We start from the raw sequence: 14408 nt of genomic DNA, 5'->3' as shown, positions 1-14408 counted from the left end.
CCCCGCAGCGGGCACAGCCGCCCGGGGGAACTCCGCAGCGCCCCTCACCGCGGAGCCCGGGCGCCACCCCCCACCTCGACCCGGAGGGCGGCCCCGGGAGCCCGGGGGGCGGGCGGGGGGGGCCGTGCCGGTGACGTCGGGTTTGCAGCAGCCCCGAGCAGCAGCGGGCGGGCGGGCGGGCGAGCCCCAGCCCCCGCCGCCGCCCGGTGCTGCGGCAGAGGGCGGCGGGCCGGGAGCCGTACCGGGGGGCGCCGCCGAGGAGGGCTCCGGCGGCGCCAGGATGTAGGCGCGGGGCGGCGGGGAGCTGCCGCCGGCGACGGGCTCGCCATGAAGAAGCACTCGGCTAGGGTGGCCCCTCTCAGCGCCTGCAACAGCCCCGTCCTCACCCTCACCAAAGTGGAAGGTAAACGCCGACGCTGGGAGCGGGACGAGGGTACCGTCACGGGGGTATCCCGGGGAGACCGGGTACCGCGATGGGGGATGCTCCGGGGAGGCTGAGTACCGCGAACGGGGATGCTCCGGGGAAGCTGAGTACCGCGAACGGGAATGCTCCGGGGAGGCTGATGAGTACCGCGATGGGGGATGCTCCGGGGAAGCTGGGTACCGCGAACGGGGATGCTCCGGGGAGGCTGAGTACCGGGAACGGGGATGCTCCGGGGAAGCTGATGAGTACCGCGAACGGGGATGCTCCGGGGAAGCTGGGTACCGCGAACGGGGATGCGCCAGGGAGGCTGAGTACCCCGAGCCGGGATGCGCCGGGGAGGCTGAGTACCGCGAACGGGGATGCTCCGGAGAAGCTGGGTACCTCGAACGAGGATGCGCCGGGGAGGCTGGGTGCGGTGCCGGAGCGATACCCGGCGGCGGGGAAGCGGCACGACCCCGCCGCCTGCCCATGGGTCACACAGGTCCCTTGCCGCCTGGCATCGCCGGCGCCCACCGCAGTCCCCTGCCCTGCTCTGCTCCAGCTCTGTCCTCCCCCACACTCCAAAGGCAGCGCTCCTCTCCAGAAGCTCCCCTCGGGGCCTGGGAGCAGCCCCCAAGCCTCTGGGCAAGTACCTGCCAGGTGGGACCCTTGGCAAGAGGGAGGGAGGTGCTGGCCAGATTTGACTCCTGATGGAAGGAACACAGCCCCACATCCCAACCATCTGTTCTCACCTCTAGTTGCCAATCCAGCTACATGGTAGTACTGGGGCTGGGGGGCTCTGTGGCCAGGAGGGACAACAGTAGGAGCTCAACAGCAGTGGGGGGGTTAGCAGACCTTCAGGGACTACGGGGACCTTTGGAGACTTTATGGGATCATGGCTGGGGACTTTGAAAAGGGCAGTGCTGTGCTCAGGAGGGTTTCCCAGAGAGCTCTTAAGTTTGAGGCATAGCTGGTGGGGAGGTCTGGGGTGAGGAGTTGTGTCCTTGGGTAGAAACCTGTAGGCCATGTCCTAGAGAGGCAGAGCAGGTGAGATGGAGGGGGTGATGCGGAAGCAGGAGGAACAGAAAGAGGGTGCAGGTCAGGAAGAAGAGTCCATCAGAAGGGTGGATATGGAGCTCAGTTCCTGAGAGGAGGGTGAAGAGAAAGCCACTGGTTTGGGGAATCCACTAGGTTATGTGGTAGTTGGTTGAGATAAGAACAACTCAAAAAAGGGAATAATTGAACAGTAAAGTAAAATATGTATGTGAGACGGCATAGAAAGCTCATGAAGAAGAAAAAAAGTAACACTGAAAAACTGAGGAATGAAGAAGGGAAAAGAAAAAATGGTAGCAATAGCTCTGTGGAGGAGAAAGTGAGAAAATGCAGAAATGCCCCAGAGGGGGGAAAGGAACTAAAATCAGCAAGTAAAGTGGAAAATCAGGAGTACGTGAAGGTTGTTATTTCAGTTCATGGAAAATACAACTGTTGCATTCCCCCAATATAAAAACCACCTGCTGTGGAACTAGGAAAAGGGATCTCCGTTTTCTGACCGGAACAAAAGCAGGACTGATCATCATACACTATAATTAGAATAAAAAACAGCCCTTGGAGTTAGCCCCATGCACAGCAGAATGTTTCTCTCAAGGTTTGCATTGGAGGCTCCTCTGGGCAGGGAGCATGTCTCGCCTTTTTTTTTTTTTTTTTTTTTTTTTTTTTTGGTGCACTGCACATGCTTTATGAATCATAAATAATAATAACCCATCAGGTTCCAGCTTTGAAATGTGGGTCATCTCATTCCCCTGCTACCAGTTCAAATACAGTTTATTACCTACCTTATATAGAAACAGAGGCAGTACAATCTTTCCCTGTGCTGTAAAATTGGATCCTTTCAAGCATTTCCATGTCTGCTCTGCATACCAGCTCTCAGATACCCTTGCCACCCACAAGGGACTTTGTTGGCCTAGTTGGACTTTTTGTTCTTTACTTCAGATTCTTTTTTCCTCTATCATCAGTATCAAAATCTAAATTGCTTTGATGGTGTATGATAGGACCCAGAGGTTGTACAGATGCAGGTAAGAGTTTCCTTTGCTGTTTGCTTCCTTTTAATGAAACAGACCGAGAGCTTTTTTTTCCAAATGAATTCATAACATTTCCTTTCAGACTAATATTGACTAATTTTGCCAGCTGGTGCTCAGAGCCGTATGAAAAAGCCAAGATGTAGTTATAGACAAAAATAAAGTGAGGCAGTGGGCATACTGTGGACTGCTTGCTTCCCTTGGTCCAGCTGCCGCATCTCTGGCAAAGATTTGCCTTCTTAAAGTTCTCTGGTAGCCCAAGTCCCTTGTAAATCTGCAAGAGCAAGACGGCAAAAACTTTCCTCCACTTTGTAGTTATGATTATTTTCTCCCCTATCAACCACCACCGAAGCATTTCAAGGATCTTTGGCAGAACCACTAGGAATATGTTTCACTCTAGAATAGTTAGCCAAGAGGAGCCTTTCATTGATACGCATTGCTGTAAAGCCTTCCAGCATTCCCTCTATTTTCCTGTCGGTGCAGTAGCGTCTTTGCTTTAAAAGGGAGATAAGGACTTTGTGCGCCTTTAGAAGCGTGACTACCATTTCGAATTATTTCAGAGATTGAATCATCAGTATGCTCTGAGCTTGCTGTACCAGCACTTTTCAAGACAACTATATCTACATGCATTACTCAGGCAGGCGGTAACCGTGTCATGTGTTTTCTGTGCCTGGTACCACTGCACACACTTCATACTTTGAGAAATGGAGGCTTGGTGCATGATTTGTGCTTGTTCATCTTTCTGTTGTTTTTCCCACCAGTTTCCATCCATACCCCAGTGACCATTCCTCTCAGACCAGCCAGTTGACTGGTTTCACCCAATTTGTACATGAAAGCACAGTGTACTTTGAGGACTGACTTCCCTTCCTTGATCCCATCCCTGCTTTGCATCTTGGGATCTTCCAGAGATAGGTATATCAGCTTTCGTGAGGAGCTGCAGGACAGTCACCTTGCCAGAGAAAACCCGTCATCCACTTAATTAGGCCCTACTTAGAGCTACTTATTCCCAGGCTTCCAGCACCAAGGAAATGGTACTGCAGCCTCCCCGTATAGCACGTTCCCTCTGCACTGTTCTGTCGGGAAGAGTGACTGGTGATATTCAAAGTTGCTTATAAGGCAAATGATACCTCTCTTCTTTCAATTATTGCACATAAATGTCTAAACTGAGTTGCTGTGGAACCAGATTCTGCCACATGCTCAGCTGGAGTAACCTTGTCTGCATCACTGGAGTTGTAGGGAATTTGTACAAGTACAGATAAGAAGTGGATGTGGCCTTTAATGTATTTGCATGCCTGCAAGGAATTCATCACAGGCTTATCAACACTGTAATCACTTTAATAATAAACCTTTTTCACTTCTTTAGCAAGAACAAACTGAAGATCCCAAGCACAGCAAAAACTTTCATGAGTGGCAGTCGGCTTCCTTAAGAGCTGCGATTCTTATTATCCTCATTTTGCAGATGGAGCAGCCGAGAAACTGCAGAATGAAGCAACTTTTCTAAAAACAAGCAGCACATTTTTTCACAGAGGAGGCAAGAAAAGAACTACAGTAGATAGGAACGGACCCCCAAACATCCCACACATGTTTTGTGGCTGTGGGAGGGCACTGCCACGAGTGGGTGCAGTAGGGGTGGGAGAGGACTTCTTTTACTGAAATCAGTCACTTCAGGTTCCTACTAAAACTTTCCTTTGGAGAAATAAGCTCAAATGCTGCATAACTGGATAAATACTGTTTAACTATTAGCAGTGTTCTGCTGGTGGCATCTAAAGGATCTGGTAGCCAGGTGATGCTTGTTTGTGCTTGGACTGAGCACTAGCGCAGACCCTGTGAAAATCTCACCCAGGAGTTAGTTTTTTTATGTGAGAGCTGCACATTCTAGAAATAGTAGTGCTCGCCCATTCTAGGACACAGGAGCAGCTGGAGAGCAGGAGCAGCTGGGGGTTCGGTGGCTTGGCCAGGGTTGGTTTGTGTGTGCTTCCCCGCTGAAGCAGCCTTTGCAAGGAAGGTGTGCTGGCTTCTCCGCGGAGTAGTTAACTTGCAAAATGTTCACTTCTGTTCAGGCTGTCTTTCTACACAGAAGACAGTCTTCAATGTGAACGTTCACAATCAGGACAGAGACCATCAAAACCACCTTGTGCTTGCTGCGTGGTAGCAGCTTTCACTTGGTCCTGACCAGAGCTGGGATGGAGTGAATGATCTGGGGGTGAAGGTAATGGTAACAGGTTTGTGTGCAGCTACAGGCATGAATGGGGGTGTAAATATGCTGTGTGTCTGCTTTTCCACAGTACCTTGCCAGCATGTGCTCTGTTATTACAGGGTAAAGTCAATGTGACTTACTCCCCTGATGGAAAAGCGATGCTGTCTTCCATGTTTATTGTGAGTACTGAGTGTTAAGTGCACACAGGCCGTAATTACACTCTGGCTTTGCCCCAGGACAACTTTTGCCCAATTTTCCTGTTATTTGCAGTGTTTTCAGTTAACACAACAGCATATTTGAGCAGATATCCAAGATCTTGTTCCAAAGACGTGAGGAGTTTCTTGTTGCATAACACCTGGCTCCCTTCCCAAATGGTACCATGCTTTCTTAGGCTTTAAACAGCGTCAGAATGAGCTGCTCTTAGCTATGCTAGGCTTATTCACTGGGGATTCCCGCCAGCTCGTCTTTGATCGTGTCCCACTGGTTATTTCGTATACCATCTCGCCTGTGCAGACTCATAAGCTGTAAGTTTGGAGGTGACTCATTACTTCTGCACTGTATGTCTCCTCTCCAAATCATACAAAAATAAAATGAGACCATTTTGATGTTACTAAACTAATGCCAGAGCAGGAGCTTTAATGCATCATGAAGCAGAAAAATAAGCTATTAAATATATATCCAAGCTTCCTTACTTCAGTGGTTAAAATGAGCCGGTATGTACAGACTATGGCCAAACCATAGTTTCTTTTACAGTGACAGAACCTGAGAATAACAGCAACCATTGGATCATCTTCTCAGACCTTCTGTATATCACAGAAAATTATATTTCACCCACTTATCCCTAAATGGAGCAAGGTGCATTTACTAGTCATCCTGAATCAGGTTAGGCATTTGCTCTCAAAAAATAAGCAGATTGCTAACCCACCTATTTAATTACAGATTTCTTGCATGAGCAGTTGAAACAAGAACTAGTAAAAAATAAATACTAAGTCACCAGAATGCGTCATACATTGTCTCCTATTTTCATTTTATAATTCTTGTGAAAGAAAATTTGTTCCTCTTTCCTAATGGCTGACAATTGTAAACAGTGGGATTTGTAGCACAGAAGCAGTTCAGTATAAGAGCCAGAGTTCAGAAAAGACCAGCAGTTCAACATGAAGGTCTATGATAGTTCAACAGGTGTTCCCCAGCAATTTCCCAGTTATAAGCCTCATGTATAGCGTTATTTATGTTATAGCTTTCCTAGCGCATCATACTCAGCACATTCACTTATATAGTAAGCAGCTCCCTCTACTTTGCTAGAGCACCATCACCAACCTTTAGTCCACAGCCCAGTTAATCTTTGTTAATTATAAACCATGAGATGCCTCTGCAGACCTGGATAGCATCCTGCGGAAGCAGGAATTTGGCCAATAAAAGGGTAGGTTTACTTAGTAATCTTCACTGGGGTTTGCTGACAGCCACTGCAGCGTAAGATCAAAGGCAACAGGAAACAAGGTGTTTTTAGCCGTGCGGAGATGGCTTGCTTTTAGGCAGAGCTGCCCACCAAATGTGTAGGCACCATGTATTAAAGAAGCCAGGTGCCGCCTCAGATGTTAACTGCCCAGTTCCAGGAACATGGATCCACTCTGTAATAGTATAATTATTACCATTATTAGCCCTGCATAATGCAGGGGTGCCTAGCTTGGAAAATCTGTGAGTCGTACTCAAGACATGAATTTTGCCCTGGGATCTAGCATCCTTTGGTTATACAAAAGTTAGATCTTGACTCTTCTTGAAACAATAAGTATACCTTTTGCTCAGTATCACTATTTCTGACCCAAAACCTCCTCAAGTGAAATAAAATAAACAAAAAACCCCATGGGTCCCATAAGCCTTGTAATTCAGTCATGGAGAATACAGAAGTGAGAAAGTATGATCTAGAAATGCCTTTTCCACAATCACCTCAAATTCCCTACGGGAAGTCTCAGCAAGGGTAGTATTGTATTTATGGCTGAAAAAAGGCATGAGTCTGTCTTCTGCAGCTGATCAAAACAAGTGAGGAATAGCGGGTTGCCAAAAGCCTTTCTCACTGAAAAGAGGAAAAGCATGTATCAGACAGAAAATAGAAACTAGAATTTTTGCATGTAATGTATTTTTGCTCATTTATACCCAGTGCCTGGGTGCCAACATGGATCTAGCCAAAGCTTTGTTATCAAAGGAGACCTTTTGCTGAGCTTGCCAATGAGAGGTGAGGAGGCATCCTCTTCTTTCTTCTGGTAGATCCTTGAGCAGCAAATCGTGTGGGAACTTCTCTGGATATACGTGCATTGCTCCAACCACTGTGAGCACACTCAAGCCCATGTCAAGTCCACGCTAATATCTTGGTATTGATTGACAGAGAACAGATGCTCTAACCATCTTGTTCTAAACTTAGAACCTAAAAAAAGTATTGTATTTGAGGTTCAATAGCAGGTCAAGCCTTTAGCTTCTAAGAGAACTATCAATTGGAGTTAGAATTCAGTATGCAAGAAACCAGTGGGCTATAGCAGAGTCTTCTGTCTAAAACTCTTTACTTGCAAACCAAGTAACTCTGAATTTTGGAAAGCTCTCTAAGGGAGAAAGAACATTGTCTTGTTTTTGATAAAACACAGCCAGCATAGCCTCTACAGTTAGCATGAACTCACCTCTTAATACAAATGCATGTATATATGTACTGATATAAATGTGCTATTTATATTCGTATGAGTAGTTGAAGTCCCTTGGAAATAAAACTGTTACTCAAGAAAGACACGTGGCACTCAAATGCCTTGCTAATTAATACAGTAGTTCCCTGCAGAGAATCCAGTCTTGTTCTTTCACCAGAACAGACACTCATCTCTCAAATCTTTGTTCAGGGTGAAATTTGCACACACTCTGATCAAAATTTGCCCAGAATACAGTTTTTGTCATAGCTTATTTTTGTTCTAATGGAAGTTCTGCTTCCACAGAGATGTATTCAAAGTAAATGACAAAACTCCCAGTGACCTCGCCAGGTGACTCACTGTAAGCTTCGGTCCAATTTTTATTCAAGAAGGGAATGCAGAGCACTAAAAAAAAAAGTATGCTTTTCCATACTATCAAGAATGTGTATCCCAATAGTCAGAATTATTCTTTACATGCTTTTATGGTTGTTACTTTCCAGTACCACAATGCTGATACAGTAATAAGCACCCAGTATCTTCCATTTTCACTCTGGACTGCAGTCATGCATTCTGATTAATAATAAAAAGGACAGGATTTAGGAGAACTCCCCACCCCACAAAATTCGAAGTAGAATATCATATTTTAATGAGGCCCATTCAAATGCAGCACTTTTAATAGAATTTCTAAGCAGTCACCTCTGAAGATGCCTGGGAGGAATGCAGAGAAATTGTCCGAGCAGCCAGGGACAGGTTAGGAAAGCTAAAGCCCTGATAGAATGAAATCTGGCCGGAGACATCAAGGGGCAACAAGAAAAGGTTCTATAGGTACACTGGTGATAAAAGGAAGACTAAGGAAAATGTAAGCCATCTCTGGAAGGAAACATACCCGGTTACCTGGTTACCCAGGACATGGAGAATGCTGAGGGTACTCAGTGAATTTTTCACCTCAGTCTTCACCAGCAAGTGCTCCAGCCACATCGCCCAAGTTGCAGAAGGCAAAGTCCGGGACTGAGAATGAAGAACCACCCACTGCAGGAGAAGATCAGGTCTGAGACCATCTAAGGAACCTGGAGGTGCACAAGTTCATGGGACCTGATGAGATGCATCTGCAGGTCCTGAAGGAAGTGGCGGATGAAGTGGCTAAGCCACTATCCGTGATACTTGAGAAGTCATGGAAGTCTGGAAAAGGGGAAATGTAGCCCCCATTTTTAAAAAGGGAAAAAAAGAAGACCCAGGAAACTACAAGCCGGTGAGTCTCATCTCTGTGCCCAGCAAGATCATGGAGCGGATCCTCCTAGGAACTATGCTAAGGCACATGGAAAATAAGGACATGATTGGTGACAGCCAACATAGCTTCACTAAGGGAAAATAGTGCCAGACAAATGTGGTGGCCTTCTACGACAGGGATACGGCATTGGTGGATGAGGGAAGAGCAAATGAGTTAATCTACCTGGACTTGTGCAAAGCATTTGATACTGTCCCACACAACATCCTTGTCTCTAAAATGGAGAGACATGGATACGATGGATGGACCACTTTGTGGATAATGAATCAGATGGATGGTTGCACTCAAAGAGTTGCAGTCAACAGCTTGATGTCCAAGTGGAGACAAGTGACAAGTGGCATTCCTCAGCGGTCTGTACTGGGACCAGCACTGTTTAATATCTTTGTTGGCAACATAGACACTGAGATTGAGCACAACCTCAGCAAGTCTGCTGATGACACCAAGCTGTGTGGTGCGATCAACACGCTGGAGGGAAGGGATGCCATCCAGAAGTACCCTGATAGGCTTGAGAGGTGGGCCTGTGCAAACCTCATTAAGTTCAACAAGGGCAGGTACAAAGTCCTGCATGTGGGTGGGGGCAATCCCGAGCACAAATACAGGCTGGGCAGAGAATGGATTGAGAGCAGCCCTGGGGAGAAAGGCTTGGGGGTGCTGGTTGATGAGAAGCTCAACACGGCCCAGCAAGGTGTGCCTGCAGCCCAGAAAGCTGACCGTGTGCTGGGCTGCATCAAAAGACGCGTGGCCGGCAGGTCGAGGGAGGTGATTCTCCCCCTCCGCTCCACTCTCATGGGACCCCACCTGGAGCACTGCATCCAGCTCTGGGGCCCCCAGCATGAGAAGGACATGGACCTCCTGGAGCGGGTCCAGAGGAGGGCCACAAAGATGATCAGAGGGCTGGAATGCCTCTCCTATGAGGGCAGGCTTGGGGTTGTTCAGCCTGGAGAAGAGAAGGCTCTGGGGAGACCTTATAGCAGCCTTCCAGTACCTAAAAAGGCCCTTCAAGAAAGCTGGAGAGGAACTTTTTACAGGGACATGTAGAGATAGGACAAGGAGTAATGGCTTTAAACCGAAAGAGGATACATTTAGATTAAATATTAAGGAGAAAATCTTCACTGTGAGGGTGTTGAGTCATGGAAACAGGTTGCCCAGAGGAACTATGGATGCCCCATCCCTGGCAGTGTCCAAGGCCAGGCTGGACGGGGCTTTGAGCAACATGGTCTAGTGGAAGGTGTCCCTGCCCATGTCAGGGGGGTTGGAACTAGATGATCTTCGTGGTCCCTTCTAACCCAAACCGTTCTATGATTCTATAATTCTATCAATTAAATGGATAGAAGTCCAAATTGCTACAGTACGGAGCTGATAATTTTTCAGCTCTCTCTGTATCACTAGCAGGAATTGGAATATATATTTTGCGGGAAGCTTTCCTGGAGTATTTGACAGAGGAAGAAAGGCATATGTATGCTGAGGAAGAGAATTCAGCATACTTCAGCAAATACATGCAGATTATTTAATTCTAACTCTTAACAGAGGATAAAAAAAGGAATTAACATATGATAACCATTAGTGATAGAAACACTATATCTGTGAATAATACTTCAGGATTTGGGAGTATCAGTTACAAGAAACTTGTGCCTATTTGGTACAAGTTAAGATATATGGATAACCTGGTGGTGTCAGCGATGTGGGACAGATTTCCACAGCCAAGAGAAGGAGAATCATCTTGATTGCTAGTGAGCCAGTAGACCTGGTTCCTGCCCTGCTGAAATTAAGGTCAGATGAACAGACAAGTTTGAATGTCCTGCATAGATTATCGTAACACTGTACTTTATATAATTAATTAATTTATATTATGAGTTCCAATAGCAAAAGCGGGTCTGAACTCAGAATGCATTTGTCTTGCTTTGAATCTGTGTTCATGCAGTTTTCCCCATTTCCAGATCCCTTACTCTGTAGGCTCAAGCCAATTCAGACCTTCTGACCTAATAGGTTAATACCCTGATTTTGTTCTTTAAAATAGCCTCTACTGTGGGTTTTAAAACTGTCTGCTGTATTGATTCATTCTTAATTTAGCCATTCCTTTCCATGTTCGAATTAAGTAACATTATTTTATCTGTTACTGTAAAAGCAAAGTATTTAAAGAAAGAGCTTTAAACTTTTACAGTTTCACGAATAGCATCTAAAATCCATATGTGCAATGCCATTTTGACCAAATATTCTTATTTAAAAACTGATTTAATAAAGGTTTATGGGGTTTTGTCATTTTTCCATTACGATACATTAATTGGTATTCATTAAAAACTATAATACTGATCTGTTAGACCTTCAGCACCGTCCATGGTTGGCAAGTTGGGGAAATGTGTGCAAACCCAAAGTCATTGCAACACCAAGTGGTGCAGTCCCACCTGCCAGCCACCCGTGGGGACTCACAGCTTCCCTGTGGGAGCCCAAGAGCAATTTCCCTCTGTGACTACATGCACAGCTGCCATATGGGGCCTGACCAAAGGTCTGTCTGGTCCTGTCTCCAGCTCGGTGGAACTGGTCAGGAAGATAAATTTTCTAGCCTGAGATGCATCTCTCACAGTGTGGGTGTGCTGACAGCTGCAGTTCCCCAGATGCAGGAAAAAAAAACCCCATTTTTCTCTGTTTTCTGCTTTGTTCCTAGTAATTTTTAGCAGTTATTTTGCTTTTTTGGCTGCTTCTGAACACTGAGTTGCCCTTTTTGTGGAGCAGCCTGTGAAAGGCTCAGGATCCCTGGTGGCAAGAGCCAGAGCCCATCACTGAGCATGCAGCATGTGGGTTGCTTACTGCCACCTGCACCTCTTTATTGGCACAGCTCTCCATCTGCCGAGTTGTGACCCAGTCATGTAGCCTGTTACCCCTCACAGCTGGCTCTCACCCTAACTTCATGTCATTAGGAAACTTTGCCACCTCGTGGCTCGCCCTCTTGGTCAGGTTACTTATGGTTATGGTGAAGAGCACAGGTCCCACAGCAGACCTCTGCAGAGCTTCAGCTGCTTTCCCCATTGCTGGATGCACTCCTCACTGGTTTCCTGTCTTGTACTGAGCCTGTTATCCATTCCAGCACCTTCCCTGGCTGCTTGTTTTCTGTAAGGCCCTCTGGAGTGGGATTTTGTCGGAAGCCCCTTAAAAACCTAGAACGGGAAGCTGCATCTCCTTTATCAGTGTGCCTGTTGACTCCCACCGGAGGACACTGGTGAGGCTGCAAGATGAATCATGTAGCTTGCTGGGTACTAACGCTGAGCAGAGACGTGTGCTTTATGCTGTGCTAAGATGCCCGTTCCTCACTGTTGTTCACTCTTTCTAGCACTTACCACTCTGTTTCACAGCTGAGTTGGCAGCTAAGTGGCTGAACCCTTTCCTTCAAAAAGTGGAGGTGGTGTGCATGCTCCTCTTCAGTAGCTCAGTGTGTAGAGCAGCCTTCCACCCCCTGTGCCAGAAGGAGCAGGGATCTCATCTGCCCAGGAGGGTGCCCTAATCCACAGGTCCTCCAAGGCCAGGCGAACCTAGACAGCAGCAAAGTTGATCGGCTCAAGCTATCCTAATTTATTGGGAAAAGCGTGAAAATCCCTATTTATTGGGAAAAGCATGAAATAAAGAGGCCATTTTCCCAGAGGAGAAAAAGGGAGGCTCTAGGCCTTGTTCCAATACTGCTTCAAATACAGAATGGAAGTATTTCTTGGAGATGACTCTTAAAATGAGAGGTGGAAACTCTCACGTGTCTGAATCCTGAGAGTCTGGGCGTAAGAGAGGCACAAACCTGCTTAGGAGTCATTGTGCTCAGGCATGCTCGGGAACAGATTCTTTGGCATCTGAGGAGCTCTAATGGGATCGGGAAGAGGATACAGCTGGTGCAAGCAGTTTTGGCAAAGCTAAAGCTAATTCAGGGAAGGAGGGAATGTTCCTTGATGCAGGAGTTGGGCTGTGTGTATTCTCATTACTGATCTGTGCAGCAGAGATGCAGGCCTTGGGAAAGGTTGTTAACATGGAGATTACTGGCTTCTGAAATGAGATATTAACAGTTCCTTAAAACCAGCTATCAGGATAACCTGTGCAAGGAGAGGTCATCATTGATAATGGCATGAGAAAGCTGCCCAAGCTACTAGGTACCTGCCAGGCGACAGATGAGTCCATAAGACCTCACTCTTTAACCTGACTGCTGTGAAGAAAATACCTGGGCAATGTATCTGAATAAATATCAACATTTCAGATTTAGACAACCACAGTGGCAATTAGAGATGTATATCACTTTATGGATTTGGCAGTTCATCTTCTCTTCACAGGATGATGCCTCAGGTGTTTTTTAACAGCTGAGCTCAAAAATCCTGTACAGCTAAATAATGCATAGCTAGTGTGGTAGACAGGAACGGGCTAAAAACATTTTGAGGAGTTTGGGAGTCAGCTACTGAGGCAGGTAGTATTGTGTGTCCAGAAAACCACCACCAGAAATCACTGTGTGTGTTCTTAGGTATGTTTGTAACTTATAAGTAATTAATTGTGTGGGAACTAACTGTCTCCCACTGAGCCCTCCATGAGGTAATCGTTGGGTGAAGAGGAAGTCACACAGCGTTCAGGGTTGTGAGAATGTGCCTTGGGTGGTGTCCAGCTCTGATCCCCCTGCATGGCACACATTTCTAGAGCTCTAACCACGCTGAGGATTACGCACTGTCTCAGAGGACTTACCTCCTTCTCCCCTATTTATGATAAGCATGTCTTTTTGCCAGCTTTACAAACTTGTTCTGTGCAATGCCCAAGCAGCTACAAAACATTTGAGAGGCTGGCAAAATGGAAATGCCTTGAGGACGGCTCATTTGTAATTGCCAAAAGTCCTGTGAGGATTCTTCCTTTTGTCAGAATGTTTTCCAGAAGCCTGATTTAAAGAGCTGTTTAAGAACGCTGAAGCACATTTATAACCTGGGGAAGCTGGCGGAGTTGTGCGTTATCATTAGACTCATGTTTCAGTCCCTAATAGGCAGGACCTTGGTCTGTGAGGGTCACTTTCTCACTCTGAAGGGTTGGCAAGGGCACCCAGCACTTTTGTAATGCTTCTTTCACCCATTTGCTGACTAGCTGGCAACAGCTAAAGCAGTTCAGGGGTGACAGCTAAATATGTTTGTGGACTGGGCAGCTCTGAGCCCACCAGTGCTGTCTGCAGTGGCTTTACTCTCTGTTCCTGACAGCAGCAGTGAAGAGGTGGGACTCATCTCACCCAGCTTCAGACACCTACACTAGAGACACCTACTTCTGAGCCTGTCACCCCAGACACTTTAGAGCTGGTGGAGAGAAACAAGCACTTGGAGAGGGTGATTCATCTGGCTTGTTTTAATTGTATACTTCAGGAGGAGATAAATCGTGCTATGGAAATGCCTTTTTTCTGTCTACTAACTATACAGAAAGTGTAAATCACTGTCTCAGATGCACAAGTCTGCACAGCAGATGTCTCAAACTGAGAAGATGAATGCCACCCTTGGTTTTTATCAGTATCACATTTTTAACATACACAGTGAGGTACAGTGCGGTCCTGCAGTAAGCCTTTAGCTGGCTGGCTGTGCACAGGAGTCTTAAGCCTTAAAGAGTTTTTGAAGTGGTCTGGACAGGCTATTTAAAGGTGCTGCCTCTGCTGGGCGGGATTTTCTCTAACCTAGTGCAAGCATCTGTAGTAAGTGAGCACATTATCTATGGCATCTACCTTACGTGGGGTGTGTAGTGCCTTCCAGTGCCCGTTTTTCTCCATGGCCTCAGTCGGGAGCATGGAGTGAGTAGCTCC

At 46.7% G+C, this 14408-nt stretch overlaps 1 protein-coding gene across 1 annotated transcript in view; it reads left to right on the top strand.

The window, feature by feature from the left end:
• The first annotated feature begins 215 nt into the window (after positions 1 to 215).
• SLC35F3 (solute carrier family 35 member F3) overlaps positions 216 to 14408 on the top strand; it is a 70851-nt gene continuing 56658 nt past the window's right edge. The window contains exon 1 of the mRNA XM_040598640.1: positions 216 to 403. Coding sequence (XP_040454574.1) covers positions 328 to 403 — 76 coding nt within the window. The 5' untranslated portion in view covers positions 216 to 327. The remainder of the gene's footprint in view (positions 404 to 14408) is intronic.

This window comes from Falco naumanni, chromosome 6 (assembly GCF_017639655.2).
Source record: "Falco naumanni isolate bFalNau1 chromosome 6, bFalNau1.pat, whole genome shotgun sequence".
NCBI lineage: Eukaryota > Metazoa > Chordata > Aves > Falconiformes > Falconidae > Falco > Falco naumanni.
The sequence above is the reverse complement of the archived record's forward strand: the minus strand, read 5'-3'. Positions and strand labels throughout refer to the sequence as shown.